Genomic DNA, 24,420 nt, shown 5'->3' with positions numbered 1-24,420 from the left:
GTGTCCAGCTCTCTGTGAACAGAGAGCTGTAGACAAGGAAAGGCATCACCACGTTGCAGGAGAAACTGACGCTGATAAGGAGGAGGAAACGGGGCTTTGGTGAAATGATGGGGACAGGAGGGAGCAGTCTAGGCACCCCGGTGATTTTCCCTTCTCAGTAGACCTCTGCCCAGTTTGGTGGTGGATGGACCAGCGCAGAACCATGGCCTGAGCAGTGCGTGGTGAGCAAGGTTTCAGATTTCTAAGGACTGAGGGCCGTGTTCCCCTCCCTGTGTGCCACCTACACCGTGGGCGGTACCACCTTCCTGCAACAACAAGAGGACTCCAGACTGGGTAGCAAAAAGCCAGAGACACTCACTGAGTGGCAGGCGTGGCCTCAAGATCAGCTGCACTTTCCGGGCAGTAGGTTGAGCCCATGACGTTCCTCCTGTGAGGTTTCCTCAGGGAAAGAGGCCTCTCGGTCCTGGAGGAGTCGCTCTCAGGAGTTACATGGAGCACGTGGGAGCCAGGGGCACCAGGGCTGGACTGTTTCAGCTAGGCTCAGGGCCTGGGAGGGCTGCAGCTGACAGCACCCTGCTGAGTCCCAACCCCGTACTCCTAGCATTGGCCTTGTCTGCAGAGGGCCTCGCCCAAAATCAAAGCCCTCTTCCTGGGGCAATCTATTTCCAATGGCTGGTCTATACAGGGGTAAAATGACCTAGCTTCCTTTCCCCATTGTGGGACAATGTTTGTTTTTTTTTTTTTTTTAACTTTTGGCCACATCACGTGGCTTGTGGGATCTTAGTTCCCGACCAGGGATTGAACCTGGGCCCTCAGCAGTGAAAGTGTGAAGTCTTAACCATCGCACCATCAGGGCATTCCCAATGTGGGCCAAGGCTGAAGAGCCATCACAGCTCCCAAACCCCACACAGGATTATCTGAAGCCCTCACGGCCACTTGACAACCCACCCCATCCCACCCCACCGTCCACTCCTGGCTCATCGATTCTCCCCACCGCCACCACCACCGTGAGCCACGGGTGTCAATCTCGTGAACGTTTCTCAACAAATCTCCCCTTCATAAATCTCCTTAGGGTATATTTCCAGGGGAATCCAACCTGCAACAATTGGTATTTCACTCTTGATTTAATCGTACACAATTAAGCCCAGCATTTATCATGAATCAATTCTCCCCTCTCCATTTTCCTCGCAGCTGGTAAGGAGAGAGGGGTGGCAGAAAACAAAACCAAACCAAACAAAACAAAAGCCTAAATGACAGATGTTAAAAAATGAGGGCAACTGTTCCATGAACAGGTAATTGCACCGTTTTTGAACGGCAATATCTAAAACGATGAAAAATCATGATTGCACAAGGCTGGGACCTCTGGGGACTTTGCCAGTGACTTCTAGAGCACCTGAGTTGGAAACACCTTCAGACCATGGATTGAGCAGGGTGCATTCTCCACACGGGGCACTGCCCTCAGAGAAGTCTATGACCCATAGGCCTACTGAATGAGGGTAAAACTCTTGGGTTCAGTCCTAAGAGTTGAACCACTCCAAGGGAAGGGGCAGAAAGTGGGGAGGAGGGCAGCTCTGACCTTGCACAACTGTGGGGCCTGGTAAGCAGTCTCTGCAGACTTTCTGATACTGGAGCTGGAAGAACACAGGGCCGGCAGTTGGGGAGATAAGAGGAAAGAGAGGAGGGTCGGGGATCAAAAATCCATAAGCCGAGCTGGAACCCCACAAGGATAAACAGACTGAGGTCACTCCTCATTGCCTGTGAAGCTGGTGATATAAGCATCCTGCAAAATCCCAGACCTTCCCCACGAAGCTAAACACACACGTCCGGCCATCACTCGGGGATGGGCCTCCTCTTAAGTCCTGCAACTTAAATATTGAGATAGGAAGTTGGACTAGTGCCACGTCTTAAGCTAGATGATAAGGACATGAGAGACTAGAAGAAAGCAGAAATAATGAGCATATAAATACATGGACATATTTAAAAGAAGGAAGAATTACTCATAATTCTTACAGTCATTCCTACAACAGGCTCCATCATTGTAACTGATGTTTATAACAGCCTTCTTCCCACGCCTGCTTCATATTTCCGTTGCCTTTAGCAAACCCTTCAACTACTCGTGGCTCTTTGCCTTGCAGAGCGGCCCAAGCATTTATGTGTGGAGCGTCTGGGCTACTGGAGGCTCTACCTGAATTGAATCATTGGAAGAAAAGCTATGACAAACCTAGACAGCATATTAAAAAACAGAAGCATCACTTTGCCAACAAAGGTTGGAATTGTCAAAGCTATGGCTCTTCCAGTAGTCACGCATGGATGTAAGAGTTGGACCATAAGGAAAGCAGAGTGCTGAAGAACTGATGCTTACAAACTGTGGTGATGGAGAAGACACTTGAGAGTCCTCTGGTCTGCAAGGAGATCACACCAGTCAATCCTAAAGGAAATCAATCCTGAATATTCCTTGGAAGGACTGATGCTGAAGCTGAAGCTCCAATACTTTGGCCACCTGATGCAAAGAACTGACTCATTAGAGAAGACCCTAATCTGGGAAAGATTGAAGGCGGAAGGATAAGCGGGTGGCAGAGGCTGAGATGGTTGGATGGCATCATCAGCTCAATGGACGTGAGTTTGAGCAAACTCCAGAAGCTGGTAAAGGAGAGGGAAGTCTGTTGCGCTGCAGTCCATGGAGTGCCGAGAGTTGGACGCGACTGAGTAATTGAACAACAACAACAGCAAAGCTTTTCGTTGATTTTAATCACAGGACCTGGGAGTAATAAGAAATCACAAGGTGACCTTCTGCATCCCACATTTCCCCAAACGTGTGGTGGCAACCCACTTTCTCCTCGATAGTCAGCATCAATCGCTCCAGCCAGTCCAGTCACCTTCTTTGCTTGCTGATTCAGCACCATGGGGAATTCAAGGGGCCAGTGACAGTCTCGACATCCTGCTCAGTAGAATCTCTGTTGTGTCAGTGATAAAAGTGTGTGTTCTGTAGATCCATGGATGCTAGTTCTGGCAGAGGCATTGAGGGCAGGAAAGGCAAATTCACATCCAAATAAATAACTGTTCCAGTAAGAACACGGTGCTCCCTGCTCTGGAAGGAAGGGGTCTAATGTAATCACTCTGCTCCCAGATGCCCTCACCCCTACCCTGGGGAACAACGCTGTATCAGGACCCAGTGCTGGGCCCTGCTGTTGGCAAATCAGACCCCCACCAGAGGCTGGAGGTGACCTGCCTTGGAGCATGGACATGAGGGGTGCTGGGGCCACGCAGAAGCTTCTAACAAAGCTGCTTGTTCCTGAGCCCAAGTGAGAATGCCAGTGTGGTTGAGCACGAGAACTATCCAATATCCACAGAACAGGCTAGCTACCTGGTTAACTCAACCTCCCTCTAACGAGGTCACCCTTCGGAAACCTTGGTGACAATTCCCATGGGACACAAATACCTTCACACTCTGGGCCCATTTGCAGGGGTCTAGCCACTGATCTCTCCCTCAAACCTTTTCATCACCAATTTTGTGACTGTATTTCTTACAATACTCTGACCACCCAGCCAAACCATTAGCCGTAGTCCATCCATCAACATAGGCCCATAGGTCTCTGGCCATATCTCCTTTCAGACAAAATGAACTATCAAAATTTGGTCCATTGGTAGGATTCTCCCTGCATCACTGACCCTCAAGGCTGTCCCAGAGTAGGACTATAATTCTGCAGTTATCCAGTGTGGTACCTTTGTCTAATGCAGAGCTGTCTATAAACCAGAGTGGAAGTTTTTCTTCCCCACTTAGCTGGGAGTTTATGGGAACTCCCCACGAAGCTTTCTCCCCATGACAGAGAAAAGGCAGAGACTGGGGGCCATGGGTCTCACGATCACGTTCCCCTCGGATTCACTTTTGCCTTAAGATCTTGCTTGAGCCTGAACTGATGGGCTCCACTTCAATCTGAAGGAGAATGCCGCTTCTGTCTGAAGAGGAGGTGCCGCTGTGTGGCCCTGAGCAAGGTTTTGGGCGTCAGCACACACCTAGTCCACAAAGGGCCACTTGGCCGCCCTCAGGACAGAGTTCAGCCTCTACAAATAGCCCACGGGCAAGTCAAAAACGGTTTCTCAGCTACTCTCAGATGGAGAGCAGCCAGCCACAGAAGAGCAGGAACTGGCTCCAATATTCTAGTGGTCTGCACTGGGGTTCACCTCAGACGGGCTGCCAGAGGCTCCAAACAGCATCCTCTATGCCACTGACACTTCCAGCACACTTGGACTCTCTGGATCATGTGGCCCAAAAGGCAGAGCTGCTTGGATGGCAGCCTGGGCTCTCATTCTGGGCCCCCGCTCAAAACCAGCAGATTTTCAGGTCTCTCAGTAAAACACACACACACACATATATATATATATATATATATATATATATAAGGTATATGTTGTCTCCAAAATCCAAAAAGATGCACTAGACATTGTGTTCCTTTTTTAAATTAAATTCCTTATGATGTGTTTTCTATTTCTCTGGGGCTTTGCCGCTGTGTGGGGGCTTTCTCTAGTTGCAGCGAGCAGGGGCTACTCTTCGCTGCGGGGTGTGGGCTTCTCATCGTGGTGGCTTCTCTTGTTGCAGAGTGCTGGCTCTGGGGCACGTGGCTTCGGTAGTCACAGCACATGGGCTTAGCTTCCCCCTGGCATGAGATCTTCCCGGACCAGGAATCAAACCTGTGTCTCCTGCATTGGCAGGTACATGCTTAACCACTGGACACCAGGGAAGTCCATGTCCCTTTCATAGTGATAGGAGGTGGCAGATGAAGCAACTTGTCCTTCACCTTGGAAAGTATATATCCACATGCCCCCCCCAAATTACTGAGCATCTAGAATTTTCCACTGAGGTGGAGGAGCCCTGAATTTTGTGGGGTTTATTTCCCACTCTCTGGCTGCAGGCATTTTCCCAGCTTGCCAGGTCCAATCAGTGGAATACCATCAGTGTGATGAACCGCGTGGTGTCCTGGTAAGGGAAAGACAAGCAAAATCCCTGCGGAGGCGATTATGAAAGTGCTGGAGAATTGACAGGCCCCGGGAAGGGCAGCGGTAACGTATTGCTGGCCTTGCCAACAGGTTGGTAGGTTTCCTCGCAGGTTTAAAGAAAGAAGCATGTGCTGGCACACTGGCTGCATAGCAGGTGTCAGCAGGTGACGTGCAGATTCGCTCCAGCTATGAAGCCACAGCTAGAAAACAGCTGCAGATCAGACTCACCACTTGATTCATTTATAGTAATTTACTCTCTTTCTTCTAGATCCATCTATTTCTTCTCAGACCAAATAAAGGAGTCAAAAGGAAGTATTGGAGGAATTCTGTATCTCTCACGCCTCTTATGGTGGCACTGATCTCGAGCAGGCCCTCCGAGGACACCGTGTTACTCTTGGTGCACGATTTTCATAGAAACACGTGTTTCCAGCGGCTTCTGTTTTGTCTTTCCTACCATCAGAGCCACCCCTCCATGAATCAGATACTCAGCGTGGGCCTTCTGTGGTTGAGGGTGTCTATTTTCATTATGAACTCCAGGTGAGGAGATAACCACAGGGTGGGTTCAGAAACCCACAGTGGGACAGACCTCAGCAAGGCTTCACTGTCCATCTGACTTCCAATGCTCTGACTGGTGAACCACAATAATGCTTTGGTCCAGAGAAATTAGTATTAATTCAGAGCCAGTGTCCAGGAGTCCCTGAACAGTCTGAGAAGATAAAAACGAAAGGCTTTGGCAGTGACATGGATGGACCTACAGATGATCATACTAACTGAAGTACAGACAGAGAAAGACAAACACCACATAATCTCACTTGTAAATGGAATCTAGTTTTTTAAAAATGATACTACAGATGATCTTATTTACAAAAGAGAAACAGAATCACAGATCTTGAAATCAAACTTATGGTTACCAAAGTGGAAATGTGGGGGCAAAGTGATAAATTAGGAGATAGGGATTAACATACAAAAGTTACTATATTAAAAATAAGTAACTAACAAGTAAATGACTAACTACAGGGCTTCCCTGATAGCTCAGTTGGTAAAGAATCCACCTGAAAGGCAGGAGACCCCAGTTTGATTCCTGGGTCAGGAAGATTCACTGGAGAAGGGAAAGGCTACCCACTCCAGTATTCTTGGGCTTCCCTTGGGGCTCAGCTGGTAAAGAATCTCCCTGCAATGTGGGATACCTGGGTTTGATCCCTGGGTTGGGAAGATCCCCTGGAGAAGGGAAAGGCTACCCACTCCAGTATTCTGGTCTGGAGAATTCCATGGATGGTATAGTTTATGGGGTAGCAAAGAGTTGGAAACAACTGAGGGACTTTCACTTTAACTGTATAATGCAGGGAACTCTACTCAATATTCTGTAATAACCTATATGGAAAAGAATCTGGAAAAAATGAATATATATATATATTATATATATATATAGTTATTTTTCAGTTGCTAAGTCATGTCCAACTCATTGTGACCCCGTGGCCTGAAGCACGCCAGGCTCCTCTGTCCTCTACTAGATCCTGGAGTTTGCTCAGATTCCTGTCCATTGAGTCAGTGATGCTATCTAGCCATTAACCTCTGTCGCCCCCTTCTCCTCCTGCCCTCAACCTTCCCAGTATCAGGGTCCTTTCCAGTGAGTTGGCTCCTTGCATCAACTGGGCGAAGTATTGGAGCTTCAGCAACAGTCCTTCCAATGAATATTCAGGGTTGATTTCCTTTAGGATTGACTGGTTTGATCGCCTTGCTATTCAAGGGATTCTCAAAAGTCTGTAGCACCACATTTTGAAAGCACCAGTTTTATGACACTCAGCTTTTTTTATGGTCCAACTCGCCCATCTGTACATGACCACTGGAAAAACAATAACTAGGACTATACAGACTTATGTTGGCAAAAGTCTGCCTTTTAATACTCTATGTTGGTAGTAGCTTTTCTTCCAAGGAGCAAGTGTCTTTTAATTTCATGGCTGCAGTCACCATCCGCAGTGATTTTGGAGCCCAAGAAAACAAAATCTGTCACTGTTTCCCCTTCTGTGTATCGTGAAGTGATGGAATTGGATGCCATCTTAGTTTTTTGAATGTTGAGTTTCAAGTCACCTGTCTCACTCTCCTCTTTCCCCTTCATCAGGAGATTCTTTAGTTCCTCTTCCCTTTCTGCCATTAGAGTGGTATCATCTGCACATCTGAGGGTGTTGCTATTTCTCCTGACAGTCTTGATTCCAGCTTGTGATTCCTCCAGCCAGGCATTTCCCATGATGTACTCTGCCTTACAATGTTGTGTTAGCTTCAGGTTCTAATGCAACATTGGAAATCTACTATACTCCAATAAAGTTTCTTTTAAAAAATGAAGGTCTGAATAGAGTGCCTTAGCATTAGGACTAGTTCGGTATTGTTCTGATTGATAATAGTGACAGCAAACCATCCTGATTCCCTTCTTATCTACAACTTGCAGAGTGACATCTGGATGTTACTAGGTGGCGGGGGAGCGGGGCTCAGGAGGAGACATCAGAGGCAGATGAGTTATCCTGTAGTTGGTGAGTGAGTGGACAAGGAGATAAGCAGAGATGCTCCATCCTGAAATGACAAAGCCTGGGAGCTCATTCTGCTCAAGAGTCTTCCTGATGCGCTCCAGGAATGATGGACTGAGATTGCCTGTCTCCCAGAAACTTCCAGGGAACACAGTTGCTAACACTAAGAAAATTGGGAATACATTATTTTTCAAAATATAAGGGAGGATTGGGTAGTGGAAAGAAAATTGGCATAAATGTTTAGAGAGCTGATGCTGGGGTTAGCCACTACTCTTGCCTGGAAAATCCATGGACGGAGGAGCCTCGTAGGCTGCAGTCCATGGGGTCGCGACGAGTCGGACACGACTGAGGGACTTCACTTTCACTTTTCACTTTCATGCATTGGAGAAGAAAATGGCAACCCACTCCAGTGTTCTTGCCTGGAGAATCCCAGGGACGGGGAGCCTGGTAGGCTGCCGTCTATGGGGTCGCACAGAGTCGGACACAACTGAAGTGACTTAGCAGCAGCAGCAGCAGCTGGGTTTAGCTCAACCCCTCTCCAGCCAGAGGATCTGGGGCACGTGTTTTTACCTCTTTGAGCCTGGATTTCATTATCTGTAGCACTGGAAGATAATATTATCTACCTCTTGGGTTGTTGAGTGGGTTACATGAGATGATGATATTACCGTACTTCACACTTATTATCAAAGAGATAAGAGATAGCAAATGTGGTGAGGATGTGGAGAAAGGGGAATCCTGTGCGCCATGGGTGGGAATGTAAATTGGTGCAGACACTATGGAGAACTACATAGGGGTTTCTCAAAAAATTGAAAAAAAAAAAAAAAAGAACATGATTCAGAAATCCCATATCTGGATATATATCCAAAGGAAATGAAATCATTCTCTGAAAAAGATAACTGGTGAAGGACATGGCAACCCACTCCAGTATTCTTGCCAGAGAATCCCATGGACAGAGGAGCCTGGCGGGCTACAGTCCATGGGGTCACAAAGAGTCAGATACGACTGAGCAACTAGCACTCACACATTCACTGCAGGATTATTTACAATAGTCAAAACACGGAAATAACCTAAGTGTCCACCAAAGGATGAATGGATGAAGAAGATGTTTATATATGTGTGTGTACACAAACACACATGATGGAATATTATTCAGCCATTAAAAGAAGGAAGCTCTCCCACTTGTGAAAACATAGATGAATCTTAAGGACATTAGGTTAAATGAAGTAAGAAAAAGACAGATACTGTATGACTTGTATATATGAAACCTGAAAAAGCTGACCTCATAGAAACAGACTTGATTGCTGGTTTCCAGGGGCTGAGGGGTGCGGGAAGTGAGGAAATGGTGGCCAAAGGGTACAAACTTCTAATTACAAGACAAATATGTTCTTGGGATCTAGCTCAGTCGGTAAAGAATCTGCCTGCACAGCAGGAGACCTGGGTGGGGTCCCCGGATAGGGAAGATCCACTGCAGGAGGAAATGGCAACCCACTCCAGTATTCTTGCCTGGAAAAATCCCATGGACAGAAGAACCTGGCAGGCTATAGTTCACGGAATCGCAAGAGTCAGATACGACTTGGTGACTAAACTCCAAAACCGCTGATGCACAGATGGTGACTGTAGTTCACAGACAGCATTGTGTAGCTGATACTTGCTGAGAGGAAACTTTCAATGTTCCTATTACAACAACAGCCAAAAATGGCAATTATGTGAGGAGAAGGATGTGTTAACTAACTGTACTGGGGTCATCATTTTCCAAAGTAAAGGGATATCAAATTATCCCATTATACACGTTGAACTTACACAGTGTTCTATGTCAGCTGTGTCTCAGTAAAGCTGGGGGGTGTGGAATACCGTCCTTAGCACAGTGTTACCTCTGTAGACACGGTCACGTGTTATTGTTGGTGAGTCCCCTTCCTGCCCTACCATCTTAGGCATCATTTCCCAACCTGGGCAGCACTGACGTTTGGGACCAGACAGTTCTTGTTGTGGGGGCTTCCCTGGCTTTGATCGCTGTCTAGCAGCATTCCTGGTGGCTGCCCGTTAGGGGCCAGCTGCGTCAGTCCACTTTTGACAGTGAACACGGCCTCAAGACATTGCTTTATGTCTCCTGAGGGGCAAAGTTGAAAACTTCAGGCTAGTTATTCTTTTGATCTGTTTCCATGTTTGTAAGTAAGATAGTGAGGTGGAGATTAGATTCTTTCAAAGCTATATCATCCATGCACGCATTGCTTTAATCCTCTATTCATCACACCAATATTATGTGTCTGTTTCATGCAAGACACACTATTTTTACTCTTATCGTTTTTGGTTTTAACATTTGTTGATGCAACTTGTTCCTTTAAAATTTTTTAGATTATTTTTACCGTTTCACTTTTTGAAGGATAAACCTTAAAAGTAGAGTGTCTAATGGCTCTAATGTTAATAAATAGCTTTAAACTTATAAATTAATTTTGGGGATAATTAGTATGCTTGTAACACTGGACTTAACTACTCAGACCAGTACACACACACACACACACGCATATGCATGCTAAGTTGCTTCATTAATGTCCTTCTTTGCATCCCTATGAGCTATAGCCTGCCAGGCTCCTCTGTCCATGGGACTCTCCAGGCAGGAATATGGAGGGGTTTGCCATGCCCTCCTCTGGGGAATCTTCCCCAGCCAGGGATTGAACCCACATCCCTTATGTCTTCTGCGTCGGCAGGCAGATTCTTTACCACTAGCACCGCCTGGGAAGCCTTATATGTATCTCTACATGCCTCATACGGGGTCAGTGGCCGCCTAAGAAGACACCAAAGAGCTGGGTCTTGCTCTTCTTTCTCTGTCTCCATCTCTCTGCCTCTCTCCCTCACCCCCCCCATGTGAGAACACAGCAAGGACATGGCCATCTGCAAGCCTTCACCAGAATCCTATCATGCTGACACTCTGATCTCTTCCCAGTCCCAGAACCATGAGAAATAAACGATAACTGTCTGTTGTTTAAAGCGCCAGGTCTATGGTATTTATGGTATTTTGTTCTGGTGGCCAGCACTTCCTTCACATGTAAGGAAGTAGACATACAGATAGTAGGTGGCCCCAAGGACACCAAGGTTAAAGCCAGGCCCCTCTGACTCTAAAGCCAGGGCCTCTTCCTGCTGCAAAAAGCATGACTTCACCTGCCCTTGGGTTTCCTTGAGCCCTAGGACACTGAACATTGTTTAAGACAGAAGCTCTTGATGACATTAAGGAGATATGCATTTTTTTTCCTAGTTGGCTTTTTTTTTTTAATCAAAGATCTATTTTGTCGATTTCCTTCTGGCATCTATTGAACTGATGTGTTTTTTGGCCTATATTTTAAGTTGCGATTTGGTCCACTCTTGTCTCTTTGCCGTGGTCACAGAGCGCAGCGTCTGGAGGGATACACGGAGCAGGGCCGCGCCCTCAGTGGGTTGGAGTTAGCTGGGAGTTTCTTTCCCCAGGCTGGGGCCTGGGGCTGGCTTTCCCCCTCCTTCTTCCCAAGAGCTCCGTGAGGAGGGTCTCGCAAGGGTGATACGCAGGCCAACGCTTTCTTCTTCAGTAGCGGGAGAGAGGCGCTGAAGGAAAGGCCGTCCCAGGGCCACATCAGAGGCGTCTTATCGATTCTAAGTGGCTTAGCGGACATTTCCCAGACCCAGGGGCTGGACGCTGTGGGGAACTGGGTGCTGGGACCCTGCTCTGGGTCCCTGGAGCCCACCTCCTCCGTCTCCTGCAGGAAGCCCCCGCCCGTCTGCAGGGATGTGCAGATCCTGTCTCTTCCTCCCCTTGGAGCCCACAGGATATTTTCCTTGGCCAGCTGCCCGAGCCTAGGACACCCTGCAGAGGCCCCCCAGGGCAATCATCCCTCCTGGCCAGGACCCCCACCCACCCCGCCACTGGGGCTCCCCCATCCTCAGGCCCCCACAGCCAGGACCACCCGGCGCTGAGCCCACACCCCACCCGCTACAGCAACGCAGTCCCTTCCCCTGATGGTACCCCAGGCCCCTCTCGTCCCTGCGGAGCCAGCTCATCAGCCACCGCAGCCCTGCGGGAGGGGGCCGGTCCCGCAGGCTGGCTGGCTTCTCTTCCCAGGTCACCTGCCTGACCCCCAGCTTGGCTCACAGCCACTCTGGTCATCCATCACGGTTTCCTCCCTCCTGGACACTCCGGCGTTCACTATCTACGGATACATTTATTACCATGAAACCCGACTTGTTTTTCCAGAAAGCGCTCTACTTGATCATGAGTTTTATTAAAAAATATATTTACTTGTTTTGTTATTATATTAAAGATTTTGTTCCTCTACTCAGCAGTGTTAACTTGGTGAGGCTTTAGCACTGGGATTCTCTTAGCTTTGAAGAATGAAAAGATCTTCATCCTTTTTTTTTTTTTTTTGCTCTAGGATCATCTCTATTGTGGGCCTGACCTGCTCCATCAAAGGGTCCAATGTGCTGCACCCCAAGTCAGGGAACAGAGCTGGGCCACTTTGGGGTCTTCTCCCAGCGTCGTTCCTGCTGGCAAAACTGAGGAATTGTGATCATTACTATTTTCCCAGAAAAATCCCTTTCATAGAAGCGTCTAGGTTTGTCGTCTCAACATTATCATCCTTTTTTTTTTTTTTTTTAATGGTTCTTGGAATGGCATCCGTCTCTGAGTTTACACGGCCCTAGCCGTCCCGCTTGTGTGTTCCTGCAAAGTCGAGACACCCAGCGCCCCCTGCCCGGCTGAATGGGAGGTGGACAGACAGGAGACCCATGCAGCATGGAGGGGAGAGGTGAGACCAAGCCAGGAGGACCCTCGGGGATGCCCAGCGGCCGGGCGGGGCAGCTGGGTGGGTGGAGGCAAGGACCTGGTGGAGGAGAGACCCAGAGAGGGTGTGGAAAGGAAGACCTCACCCCAAGGCCATCTGCCAGGCCAGTTAGGATAAGGCAGTTGACTGAGTCTCCTGTGCCCCTGAGGGGGACTCTGGCCGACCCCTCTCGGGTGGACACTTCACCTCTAAAATCTCTTGTGGGTGGTTTTAGTGACCTGAGTGGACACGCTTGAGACTTGAGGCCTGGGACCAGAGGAAAGGCAAATCCCCCTGGTCATGAGTGGGGCCCAGGTCATAGGAACACTTGGGGCCAACAGACCGATGCGCCAACGTTTAAAAGCTTCCAGAGCGTGAGTCACTCGGCCATGTCGGCGCTTTGCGACCCCATGGACTGTAGCCCACCAGGCTCCTCTGTCCATGGGATTCTCCAGGCAAGAAGACTGCAGTGGGCATCCGTGCCCTTCTCCAGGGGATCTTCGCCATCCAGGGATTGAACCGAGGTCTCCTGCAATTGCAGGCAGATTCTTTACCATCTGGGCCACCAGGAAAGCCCCCAAGTGTCCTTCAAATCTATTCTGCTCCCTCCCCTGGGCAATCCTACTTTCCCTAAGTCCTGGAAGGCCTAGGGTCAGCATGGGATTTTCAGACCCTCTGGAGTTCTTTGCTGGAATGCGGTAGCCAGGGAGAGCCAGCCCTCAGCTGTTTCGAGGGGACTTGAGCGTTCCCATGTGGAATCCCTCACTCCTCAGGCCCCAGCTCCATCCACACCGCCCGTAAACAGCTAGCCATCAAACCCAGGAAGAGGCCCCCAAGGGCCCTGGAGGTGGGACCACTGGGGAGGAAATTCCTGGGCTCCAGACCCCAGAGGGTGGGCTGGGAGGCCTCTGGCCTCCTCCGCAGCATGGGAAGGGCTGGATGGGGCCAGAGCAGGGCCCACCAAAGACTGACTCCTCTTGTCCAGGTCAGAGACCACCAGCGGGGAAGGACGTGTATAGCCCGGCGCACAATAAACTGGAGAAACACATGAGGTAGCCCTTGGTTTTTGTTTATTTTTTCAATAAACAAAACTTTTTTTGCATGTCTGGTGCAGAGACGGGGAAGCTAAAAAGAGCTCATCATTGACATGTTTGAAATTTTTCAGTTACAAGATCATCACGCCTGCTCCTCCCCCAGGTTGGGGACCACGCTAGGGACATGTCTCTGATGGCTGTCTTTGAGCTTCCCCGGGATTGGCGTAAACTACACACTACTCCAAACACACACGAGGTGTGGATGGGCAGTCAAGGATCCCAACACTCTCAGCAGAATCTGGTTACCCCATAGCGGATGGAATGGACCAATTTCTGCATGACGTGAAGACCGTGGCGAGGCTGCTGACTTGGTTCTGATCTTGCGGGATGTGTGTTAGAGGCGCTGTGGAATTTGGGTGGGGCGGCCTCATCGAGTGCTGGTAAGAGAGGATCTGTCACGTGGGCAAGTGAGATGGTCAGGCTGCGAGGGAGGCGTCTCCCCTCCCACGTTGCTTTACCTGCACTGCGCTAGGCTCCCTGGGGACTCCTGTGTGTCCACGCCCCTCCCAGAGGGCCCCTCATCCTGCGTCCTCAGCTCCCTGCACACCGCCTTGCACTCAGCAGGTGCTTGGAAATGCTTCCGGATTGAATGGATGGTGGATGAAGGATGAATGGGTGAGGAACTGGTCAAGGATAGGCAGTGGGTGGGGTGGGGGTGAGGGTCTTTTCCTTGTCGTCAGGAGACGTGGCTGTTCTCTACAACACGGAGGTCGAAAGCGTGGAGTAGAGAAATTTGATTGCTGTGTCCAATCTTAGAATTTGGCGCGAGGGGAGACTGAGAATCAGAACCGTCAGCTGACTCGATCAGGGGGTCTCACGTGAGAGAGAGGCTGGGCGGGGGTGCCAGACCCCCACCCAACCAAGCCAACAGTTCTTTTTTTTTGTCTTTTTTTAAATTTTATCTCTTAAAACAAACTTAAAATGAGATGAGATGGTGACTCCAATGACTTGGGTGGGGGGTAGGTAGAGGGGGTTGGGGTGAGGGCTGTTAGAGACTGGGGGTGAGGGCCAGGGAGGGGAGGGGTGGGGGCAGTAACTTGAGCTGGGGGCGGGAGAGGACTTGGGAGCGGGGACAAGGAGGGGCGAGGGTGCAAGGCTGACGGCTTGGGGCGAGGGTGGGAGGTGGTCGCCGGGGGAGGGCTTGGGACTGTAAGGGTGGCTTGGGCTGGAGATGACGAAGTCTGGAGTGATGGGGACAATGTCTTAGGTGAGAACTGGGGAGCCTGGGGGAGATGAGGGTCGGGCTGTGAAACACGATGACAAGGGGCTTGGGGCGGTAAACCGGTGGCTGACGGGTGATGAGCTGGTGGTCATGTGACAGTTGGTGACGCATGAGGATGCATGTGATTCGAATAACGGAGACGGCGTAGGTGACGGTGGCTTAGCAAGGTAAGCAAGGCAGGTAATAATGCTCAATAAGCTAAGAATATACATTCCTATCTTAATAATTCAAGAAACAAAATACTCCTAACTGGTACCCAAGGGCTGTTTAGCTGCCCAACTCCGAGAGCTGGAAAGCTAAACAGAACTCTGTCCCATCTACTTTTGCACAAAAGATAGATGCTCTTTTTTCTAAAAAAAAAAAGGCAACGTTTATCATTCAGAAGCTGGCTAGGTCTTTGGGGATCTGAGGGTGGTTAACTCAGCAACACAAACGAAATCCACGCTGTGGTCTGCTCTGGTACCTCTATGGCCACAGAACTAGAAAATGCCCCACAAGCGATAATTTCCACCAAACCCTGTGAAAAACCTTGGTGAGGGTTGTGTTGCTGCTCAGACACACCGGGGCACTTGCGGTTCAAGATGCACTTAAATTGCTGGGGGACATCTCTAACCTACAGGGTCGGAGGCAGGCACAGTTGCTGGGGCCTTGAGTAGGTGGGTAGGTTGGGGAGGGGGCTGCCTAAGGGTCAGCCCCAGACTGCACACTGGGACTCAAAGGGGGCGACCGTTTCCGGGTGGGCAATGGGCCAGGAGGCTCCCCACTTTGAGAAATGCAGTCAAAATTCATTTCAAATACATCAAGTGTACATCCAGGATAGGCCAAAACCTTCGGATCCCAGGATGAGACTTAGTCTTCATCAGATCCTAATTTTTTAGGGGCACGGTTTTGGTTCATCACTCCCTCGTTCCTAATTCAGATGTTGAGGGCAAGAGAGGACCCTGACGGTCATGGTGTTCAAGCCCCCGCCTGGAGGTGGGGGGGAGGAGGTGGCCCAGGGTGGGAAAGGGACTCGCCAAGGATCACACAGCGAGTGAGTGGCAGGGCTGGGACAAGGTCCCAGCACCCCCAGCAACCAACCCGGGGCTGTCTCTCTCTCTCTCTCTGCCTGACACACGGCCGCTGCACTCTGCTAAAATCCCAAGTCAATCGGGAAGATCGAAAGCTTTGCGGTGTTGACATGAGTGCGAGTCGGGAGTGGTGTGTGAGAATTAACGAACGAAAGAGATTTTAGCCCTTTTCACAGTGGGTGGTCATGCACAGCACTCGTAACGGTTTCACGAGGACCCTGTGGCCGAGACCCCACCCCTGGTTGGAGGGGGCGTCGGCACGGAGCCCTGGTACTGTTGCCATGTTTTTTTTTGGTCTTTTTTGATTTTAGGTTGAGATTTTAGAATAACATACTTATTTGTCTTACTCACTTAAAGATGAAATTCTCATTATTATTATCATTATTATTATTTTTTTATATCATGCATTAAGAAGAGAGAAAGAGGATTCATCTGGCAATTACGTTGGTTGCACACACACGGCAGCGCAAAGGCAGGAGAGGGGAGCGTAGCGTTCACCAGATTTGACACAAAGGAGAGCAAATTCCACCACAAAGATAAGAACAGACCGCACAGAGAGACAGGGGGCTCTGCGGGGACCCCGAGAAGGGGGGGGCCGGTGGGGCGCTGCTCAGATCTCCTCCTCGCCGGCCTCCTTGGTGAAGGTGGTCATGTCGATCTTCTCCGGGAAGACGATGTTGACGGCCAGCTCCTCCCCGCTGTTGTAGTGCAGCAGCAGGTTCTTCTTCTTGCGCAACATGTGGTTGTAGCGCAGATTGGACACCCAGGCCTCGCACTTGTTGAGGAAGACGATGCCCATGGTGCCCAGGACCACCAGGCTGGTGAGCACGCCCAGGATGGTGAAGCAGATGGCCTGTCCCTCGGAGAGGAGCGGAGTGCTCTTGTTGAGCTCCTTCATGGACACCTTCAGGACGCGGTGCTCGGGCTGCGGCACCGGCAGCTCGTGCACCCCGGGGGTCAGGCGGTAGGTCAGCCCGTAACCGCTGGGCAGACGGGTGACCTGCTGGGGGCCCGCCGCGCGCTTCCGGCCACACCGGGGGCCGGTGAACGCGGGCTTGCACAGACACTCGAAGCTCACCTGGGAGTGCTGCAGGCAGGTGCCGCCGTTGAGGCACGGCTCGCTGGTGCAGGTGTTCACCGGGCGGCTGCAGGTCTTGTCCATGAAGCCGGCGGGGCAACGGCAGCGGAAGTCACCCCCGATGTCGGTGCAGATGCCCTGGTTCTCGCACGGGTTGGGGATGCAGCTGTTGGTCACGATCTCGCAGAAGTTGCCCGAGAAGCCAGGGGGGCACAGGCAGACAGCGTGGGGGGCCCGGCCCTCATCGTCCACGCAGCTGCCTCCGTGCTGGCAGGGCGAGCTGCAGCACAACAGGGCACAGCGTAAAGGGCCCTCGGGCGCTTGGCTAGGACAGCAAGGCTGCGGTGGGGGGCGGGGGGGGTGCCCTGCTCCCCCCTCGTGCCACACCGCAAACCTCCTGGGGCCCAACCAAAGGGCAGGTGCTCAGAACGCTCGAGCTGAGGGAGTGCCAGCCAGGGAGGCCCCGGGGTAGGGGTGGGGAGTGGGTGCCTGGCACCGGGAGCCCCTGCCTGTGAGGGGCTCCCGGGCCATCTGAGGTGGGGTGGGCACCTCACCCCCATCACGCCGCCAACCTGGAACATGCCTGACCTCCCGTGCCAGGATGCCCATCTCCTCTCCCACCTCTATGTCACCTCTCCAACCAGAGGCATGACGGTTAAGTCACTGGACAGGTGGGGAAACTGAGGCTGAGAGAGGCAAAGTTAGTGATACCCCAGGGCTTCAGCCCACCCTCCCCTTAGCTCCGCCCCTGGGCCACAGAGGCGGAGCCAAGCAGGGTATCCCTCAGTCTCTCCCACCACCACCACCGCCGCCGCCCCCAGCCCCTTATTATTAATTTTATTTTCCGTGGAGTTCGCCTGCGGGCTATTGTACTGGGAAGCCCTTGGGGACTCTCAGAGTGAAAGAAATCCACGCTGTCTGCAAGGCAGGAGCAGCGTCTGGGCCTGGCTGGTTAATAGTGGCTCATTCACCCCAGTGCAGCCTGCAGACCGAAGCTGTTTGCTCAAAGCGGAGCACACGGAGCATTTAATGTAAGTGCTTTTAAACGAGCAGACCCTTTGTCATCTGATAAATGCCGAAACTCCGGGGAAGAAAGGGGCTCGGAGCGCAAGGAATCAGCATTGCTGCTGCAAGGGTGAGGGTGAGAGGAGCCAGGGCTCTGGAGGAATTTCAAGGACCCCAGGCTCTATTTTGACAGACGGGCTCAAGTCTATTAGGGAGGAAAGCAAAATATTTTAAAGGTCTTGCTCCGTATTTCCCCTTCCTGCCAGGAAGCAGAAATGGAGCTCGGTGGTCACCCCTGTCCTCCGACCTCACCCTGAACTCTGATCTTTTTTTCCCCTAATATTTACTTTTAATTGAAGGATCATTACTTTATAGGATTTTGCTGTTTTCTGCCACACATCAACACGAATCAGCCCTGGAATGCTGATTTTTAGAATGCTGCAAGAATGCTGGTTCCTGGCCCATGTGGCTCTGGGGGCTCTCTGCCCCGTCCCTGGAAGGGACTTACACTTCGGCTTCCTCATGAAACAGGGGCGTCCCCCCACCTGCAGCCACTGGCCCAGGACTGGAGACTGCCCTGAATTCTCGCCCGACCTCCCTGGCCTCCGTTTAAACCCCCTCCTCGGGGGTGAGGAGGGCAGTGCCGCTGAGCAGATGAGGACCAGAACGGCTGAGCTGCTGGGAAGTCTGCTCAGGGGGGCACCGGAGAGGCCAGGGACCGGTCCATCTGCCGTGCCCACGCCCTGGTGGCCCCTCCCCATGAGGGTGGCTGGGGGCCGGACCCCCTCCCCCTTCCCCTCCCGCCTGTCCTGTGCTGGCCATAGCCCCCTCTCCCCACCTCCTAAGACATACATCCCAGGAGACCCAAACGCAGAGCCTGCCACCCCCTCCCCCAACCAAAGCCGCCCCTAAGGTACGGAGAGCGGGTTTCACCAACAGCCTCGGGCACTGCCGAACTCTGATCTCGTTACGTCACCTTTAGAAAATTATGCCGCTGGGGCTCGGGTTCACAGTCCCCAATCTACTGTCATTCACACACATCAGGACTTGGGGACGTCAGGGGAATATGAAATCGCCTTCAGGATTGTTTGGGAAAAAATGATGGAAAGGACACACTCCCCCATAAAGACCCCATCGCGGGGGCAGCCCCCCCGCAGGCTGCAGAAGGAGCACTTCCTCGGTCTTTTGTCCGCCGACAGGTCCGCCTGGGTTAGGCTGAAAGGGTCTTTAAGGGGTGGAAATGGGACTCTAAAGCAGCGTTTTATCAGATCTGCAGGGAGAGAATGCTCACCCATTCACCACGCAGGGCCCATCCATTTCCTGACAATCCTTTCCTGAGAACCCGGGGGCGCAGGAGCACTCGTACTGGCCGTCATCGAGGTTCAGGCAGGTGCCGTTGTTGGCGCAGGGGGTCGAGGTGCAAGCCCGGATGTCTGGGAGGGGAGAGAAAACCAGGGAGATTAGATGAGGTTGGTGGCGGGGTTGGGGGCACGGAGGCTAGAAGGAGAGCATCCTGGGTGGGGGCAAGGAGAGAGAGGCACCCCTCCCTCTGGTCAAGGCGGGGAGCCCGTGTGAGCAGCCCAGATTCTCTGCTTGTGGTCACTGTCCAAGGTCACCCAGCGGGGTCCTCAGTAAGGGAGCTCTGCGACTCCCCCAGAACCCTGACCTAAGTAAACAACTCTGGAGGCCGAGGACACAAAGTCACGGCCGTTCACCAAGATTTCACCCAGGCCCGCTGTGCCCTTTTTCCGGCACCAGGTCACCTCTTGGGTTCTGCAACACTGACCTTCACTGCAGACCCCTCCCCTCCCCCTAACGCTCCAGACCAGTTTCTAGTGTCTGAGGAGGTCCATGGTGCCCGGGAGGTGGAGGGGTGAGTGCAGCCCAACTAACTGTTAGATACATCACCTGCCCCTGTATACTGTTCCATCAAAGGGGAGTGGGGAGGTGGGGGAGGAAATGAGATGTAAAGCCCCCTGTTGGGAATCAGGAAACCTGATTGAACCCCAGCACTGCCTCGTCTCCTGGTGGTCTGTCTGCTCTCAGGTTCTGAACTAAGGGGGTCTACGATAAAAAGGTTGCATCTTTTGAAGGCGGTGAAATGAGAGCTATTGAGGGCTCGCCTGTCAGCACGGGTTTCCATGAACACTGGTATATTTCCACCGCCTTTTTACACCTCCCGTCACGCACACTTCATTATTCGGGGCTCAGCAAGGCAGGGACGGGTTGAACAAAGGGGGGCCTGAGGCGGGGGCTCTCTGACCGGAGAGAGACCCTTTCTGCATCCACCTTCAGCCAGCTGCAACTCTCCCCCACCACCCTGCCACCCCAGACTCTATGCCTCACTTTCCCTGCTTATAAAAGGAGGGCTTCTCCCCAGCCCATGTCTGAGTCCCCCCTTCCCCTTGGGTTTTTCCACCATCTGAGCTGCCGCCTGAGCCAGGGCCAGCCAGAGACGCAGCGGTGATTGAGGGGCAGCTCTGGGTGGGGGTCCCCGGGGGCTGTGGCCACACACGTGCAGATGGATTCGCTCTTTTCAAGAGCCCTGCATCCTCTCAGGGAGAGGGGATGGCTGTCCGTCAGTAAGGAAAAGCCCCGCACGCCAGGCGAGGGCCTGTGCAGAGCTCACACGAGGAGTCTGGCCGTCACAAGGGGAACGTAGGGGATTTATCACTATGGGAAGGCCCTGGGCGTGAGCGCCAGGCTCCTGTCACTGAGAACCTTACGTGTAAGCACAAGAGCTATCGACCACCCACTCCTCTCCCACTCCTCTCCTGCAGTGAGAGCCGAGGATCCGAGGATCGGCTCACCTTCTCCCCCTCCCTCCAGGGCCTCCAACCCCAAAGTCGGGTGGATTAAGCCACCACAAGGGGAGAGCGGCGGGGGGGTCTTTGCCTGCTGGGGCAGCAGCTGTGGCAGTGACAGCCTCAAAGACGGGTGAAAAGGGAGAAGGCCAGGAACTACCCGGAGGGCAGCTTCCTCTGGACCCAGCCGCCCCAGGCTTTTGTCGACCCAGTGGGGAGGGACCTTTTGTCTGGGTCCCGGGCTTAGATATCACAAAGAGTGGGGCTCCGGGCTAAAAAGCCCTGATCCCCAATGGTGGTTTTTCCGGGACCCCCTTGGGTCCCCCAAACAGCTCAGAGATTCTTGCAGGGAGTCAAGCCCTGCTGGCCAGAGCCTAAGTCAGCTATAGGGAAAAACCTGCCTCGTGCGGGTGTGGGGGAGGGCACTTTAAAGACCCACATGCTGGGGGATCTTGAAAGCCCACTATGGCTTTGCGCGGAACGGTAACATTACAGTTCTTAGGTTTTTCTCCAAGGAAAGCATTAGCCCCCCGATGAGAATGAACACATTTTGGAGGCAGAGGGTGGAGTTTGGTAGCCAGCCGGCTGTTCTCCTGACTTCCTAAGAGTCATGAGCAGACCCAGTTGCTTCCCTGAGCCTCAGTTTCCCTCCTGGGAAACTTTGCAGACGCTGGCGTATGGCAGCTGCCTACACTGCCAGGGGAATTTTCTCAAGGACCCTGGTCTGCCTGGGCTTCAGGGCAGGTTTTGCCAAACAAGAATGGGCTCGGTTGAACATTTTGCAGCCTGAAACTGCAGCGACAGCCAACTGTCCACTTCTCAGGGTAATGGAGGGCAAAGACGGCATAAATTAATGAAATCAACAGATAACACCAATCTGCACTCGAGCTACTTCTCAGCCTTTCCCGACCTGCCACCCCCCAGCCCCTACACCTGGCCTCGTCCAGCACAGCCCCCAGCCCTGTCCCAGTGGTCCTGACCCGGTAGCCGCTGGCCCCAGCGCTCAGCACCCAGCACCCTCTCCACGTGTGTTTGCGTGTGTGCTGCAGCATCCTTAGTAGCCTCACCTGTGGATTCCTTGGCATCTTGGCTCTGTGACCCTCCCCTCTTTGAGCTTCAGTGCCCCCACTCCCCCGGGACAGATTTCTGCCATCCCCACCCTCTCAGCTTTGGGTGGCGTGATCCTTTTGGGACTCTTTATTCAACAGGCAGCCCCCCCGCCACCCCCCACCCCAGTGCCTTCCCCACTGCTGGGCGCTGGTGGTGCAGTGGGGAGCAGCAGTAAGTGCCCCCTCCCCGTGGGGAAGCCCCCAGCACCAGTGGGAAGCGGATAAACAGATCATTACCATCCAGACTGCTGGGTGTGCTGGGCGAAGGCCGCAGGGGGAGGGGAGGCAGCCGCCACCGCACTGGGCGGGGAGGAGGTGGCTGGGGGCAGGGAGGGCAGGGGCAGGCGCCCACCTAGGTCACAGAGGTGTCCGTCCCAGCCGTCCTTGCAGATGCACTGCCATGGCTCCACGCAGAGGCCGTTCACACAGCCGGGAAAGGTCACGCACTGGTCACACAGGGGACCCTGCCAGCCAGGCTGGCACCTGTGGGGTGTCGGTGGGGGAGAAAGATGGGGGCATGTGAGTGGGGGGGGACAAGGGTGGAGAGGGAGTTGCTGTGGAACTGACAGCGCTCGGGGAGGGGGTCTCTGCACAGTGCTAGGCCGGTGGGTCGCGGGAAACCAACGCCAGTCACCTGAGCGGGAAAGCTTAGACTCGAGGTGAGCTGAGGGGCCGGGCAGAGGGGTCCCTAGGAGCCAGGGGAAGAGCTGCCTTTTGCCGCAGTGGCCCGCAGTGGTCTCACCCTGCAAAAGGCTCTCCTGCCCGCCCCCATCTCTGAGGAAACAGACAGGAGCCAGTGGCACCATGTCCCCCCCCCCCCGCCCCCGCCATCCCCAGACACCCAGTCCTCTTCCCCCACCCTTCTCCCCCAATGGTTGGTTTTCTGTGTGGGCGAGGGCGCTGTTTGCTGCAGTCCAGGGGCCCCCCACTTTTTCTGACTGCGTCACAGCTCCCCAGAATTCTGCCCTGCCCCCCCCCACTCGTCCCTGCCACGAGCTGCCTCTGGGGAGCCCCTCCATTACCTGCACACACTGTCATCGTCGCAGAATCCATTTTCAGGGTGGCAGGCCGGGAAGCATTCAGCTCCTGGGGCACAAGAAAGGTTACGCCATTCGCCGCACGAGGCCCAACAGGCCGGGAAGGCGGCCTCCTCCCCACCGGGGCTCTACCAGCCTGGCCCACAGTCAGGCACGCCATCGAAAGCCACCCAGGGGAAAGCCCCCGCTGCTCCCGGGTCTGGGGTCATCACAGCACACTGCCTAGCTCCCGGGGCCCGGTCAGACACCCAGCGTCCCTCAGAGAAACGACAAACGTCAGGCCCTTCAGGGCAGGGATGGGGAGACATCGAACCAAAAGAGCTTGACCCCGGGGGACTGGGCCAAACCCTCAATTTTACAAAGTGAGCTAAAGGTGGGGCGGGGGACAGATTTTTGAGGTATTCAGCTCGGGAAAGCTCAGACAGGTCCACCTGGAAGGCTCATAGGTAAGGCGTCTGAGTTTTCCAAAGGTTAATCCCAGCGAAGCCAGGCACCCAGGTCAAACTCCCCACCCCAGGCGCTTGGTATTAAAAAGACCAACAAGGGTTTTGCGGACAAGACTGCAATTCTGACACCCTTTAGAGATTCTAACACTTTAATAGGCACCTACTGTGTGCGTTTATTTTAACTCTCAGCAGCTTTTCAGACAGCCCCCCCATAAACACTGGCGCAGTGGGGGGGGAGGGCCCTGCGCGAAGGGGGTATGCTGCGTCACGGACAGATGGCCGCCGCAGACAGGAGTGTCGCAGCCCCTCACCTAGACCAGCGCCACGCGGGAGGGGCACGGCCTGCGCTCCCGGCTGGGACTCTGGGGCGACGACGGCAGTCACCCTCCATAGCCCCCACAGGCCTGCTCCCGAGCGCACACGCAGAGACCCCCCCCAAAGTTGCACCCCAGAGCGTTTTCACAGAGGGCTCCCCAGCATCACCTCGTTTCTCCATACCTCCGCTCTGCGCACCGGGCCCCTGCGAGCGCCACTTCTGCGGGGCGGGAAGGGGCCGGGGGTCCCACAGCCCTCCCGCTCCCCGCGCCCCCCACCCAGGACCCCAGGGCCGGGCTTGGCATGCGAGGGTGGCAGGGGGGCGAGGCAGGCACGGCGCGGGGCTTAGGGTTAGGCGGGACGGGCGGGAGTCGGGGCGCACGGGACGGGGCGCGCGGGGCACAGGGCGGCCAGGGGGGCGTCGCAGGCTTCCCCAGAGGGGGCGCGAGCCGGGCCGCCGGGGGGCTCACCATGGGCACTGCGGCCGAAAGCCAGCAGGAGCAAGAGGGCGGGCAGGAGGGCTGCGGTCGCGGCCATCGCGGGGCGGCCGGGGGCGCGGTCCCGGGAGCGGCGCGGGCGCGGGACCTGCTCCGGGCGCCGCGCTGGGCTTCTGGTTGCGGACGCGAAAGGGGGCGCGGGCGCGCGGCGAGGGGAAAGCCAGGGCTGCACCGGGCTGCGCGCTGCGCTCTCCGCTGCCGCCGCCGAGCTGCCGCCGCCGCCGCGCGCGCCGCCCTTTTCGTACCGCGGCCCCCCCGCGGCCCCCGCCCCTCGCCCCCGCCTTCGTGCGCACGGGGCCGGCGCCGGCCAGTCCCTGTGACCCCCGCCTTTCGCGGGGCCGCCCCCCACCACTGCGGTGTCCCGGAAACCCGCTCGCGCACGCGGGCCACTCTTGGCTAGACGGGCACAGGTACCCCGCGCGCGTTGGGCACACGTTGCCCCCAC

At 53.9% G+C, this 24,420-nt stretch overlaps 1 protein-coding gene across 5 annotated transcripts; it reads right to left on the bottom strand.

Annotated features, from left to right (window-relative positions):
- Positions 1-16,042: 16,042 nt before the first annotated feature.
- DLK1 (delta like non-canonical Notch ligand 1) lies at positions 16,043-24,186 on the bottom strand. Of its 5 annotated transcripts, none has more exons than XM_027521281.1 (6): positions 23,949-24,185; positions 22,703-22,766; positions 22,033-22,163; positions 19,059-19,200; positions 16,763-17,042; positions 16,043-16,609 (listed from the first exon to the last, which is right to left on the bottom strand). In XM_027521281.1, the coding sequence occupies exons 1-6, from the start codon at positions 24,013-24,015 to the stop codon at positions 16,295-16,297; spliced, it is 999 nt and encodes a 332-aa protein (XP_027377082.1). In that variant the 5' UTR covers positions 24,016-24,185; the 3' UTR covers positions 16,043-16,294. The 5 variants fall into 5 exon arrangements, with proteins under 5 accessions (XP_027377082.1, XP_027377083.1, XP_027377084.1 ...); XM_027521282.1 differs by having other exon boundaries at positions 16,043-16,588; XM_027521283.1 differs by having other exon boundaries at positions 16,043-16,543.
- Between the last annotated feature and the right edge of the window lie 234 nt (positions 24,187-24,420).

Source organism: Bos indicus x Bos taurus, chromosome 21, assembly GCF_003369695.1.
Source record: "Bos indicus x Bos taurus breed Angus x Brahman F1 hybrid chromosome 21, Bos_hybrid_MaternalHap_v2.0, whole genome shotgun sequence".
NCBI lineage: Eukaryota > Metazoa > Chordata > Mammalia > Artiodactyla > Bovidae > Bos > Bos indicus x Bos taurus.
Note: the sequence above shows the minus strand (reverse complement) of the source record. Positions and strands in the feature narration are given on the sequence as shown.

Coding starts and splice junctions, on each gene's coding strand:
- DLK1 (XM_027521280.1), bottom strand. CDS start 24,015: ATGGCCGCGACCGCAGCCCTCCTGCCCGCCCTCTTGCTCCTGCTGGCT. Junction 19,201..22,032: donor CGGACACCTCTGTGACCTAG/GTGGGCGCCTGC, acceptor CTCCCCTCCCAG/ACATCCGGGCTTGCACCTCG. Junction 17,043..19,058: donor GGGCCCTGCGTGGTGAATGG/GTGAGCATTCTC, acceptor GTTGTGCTGCAG/CTCGCCCTGCCAGCACGGAG.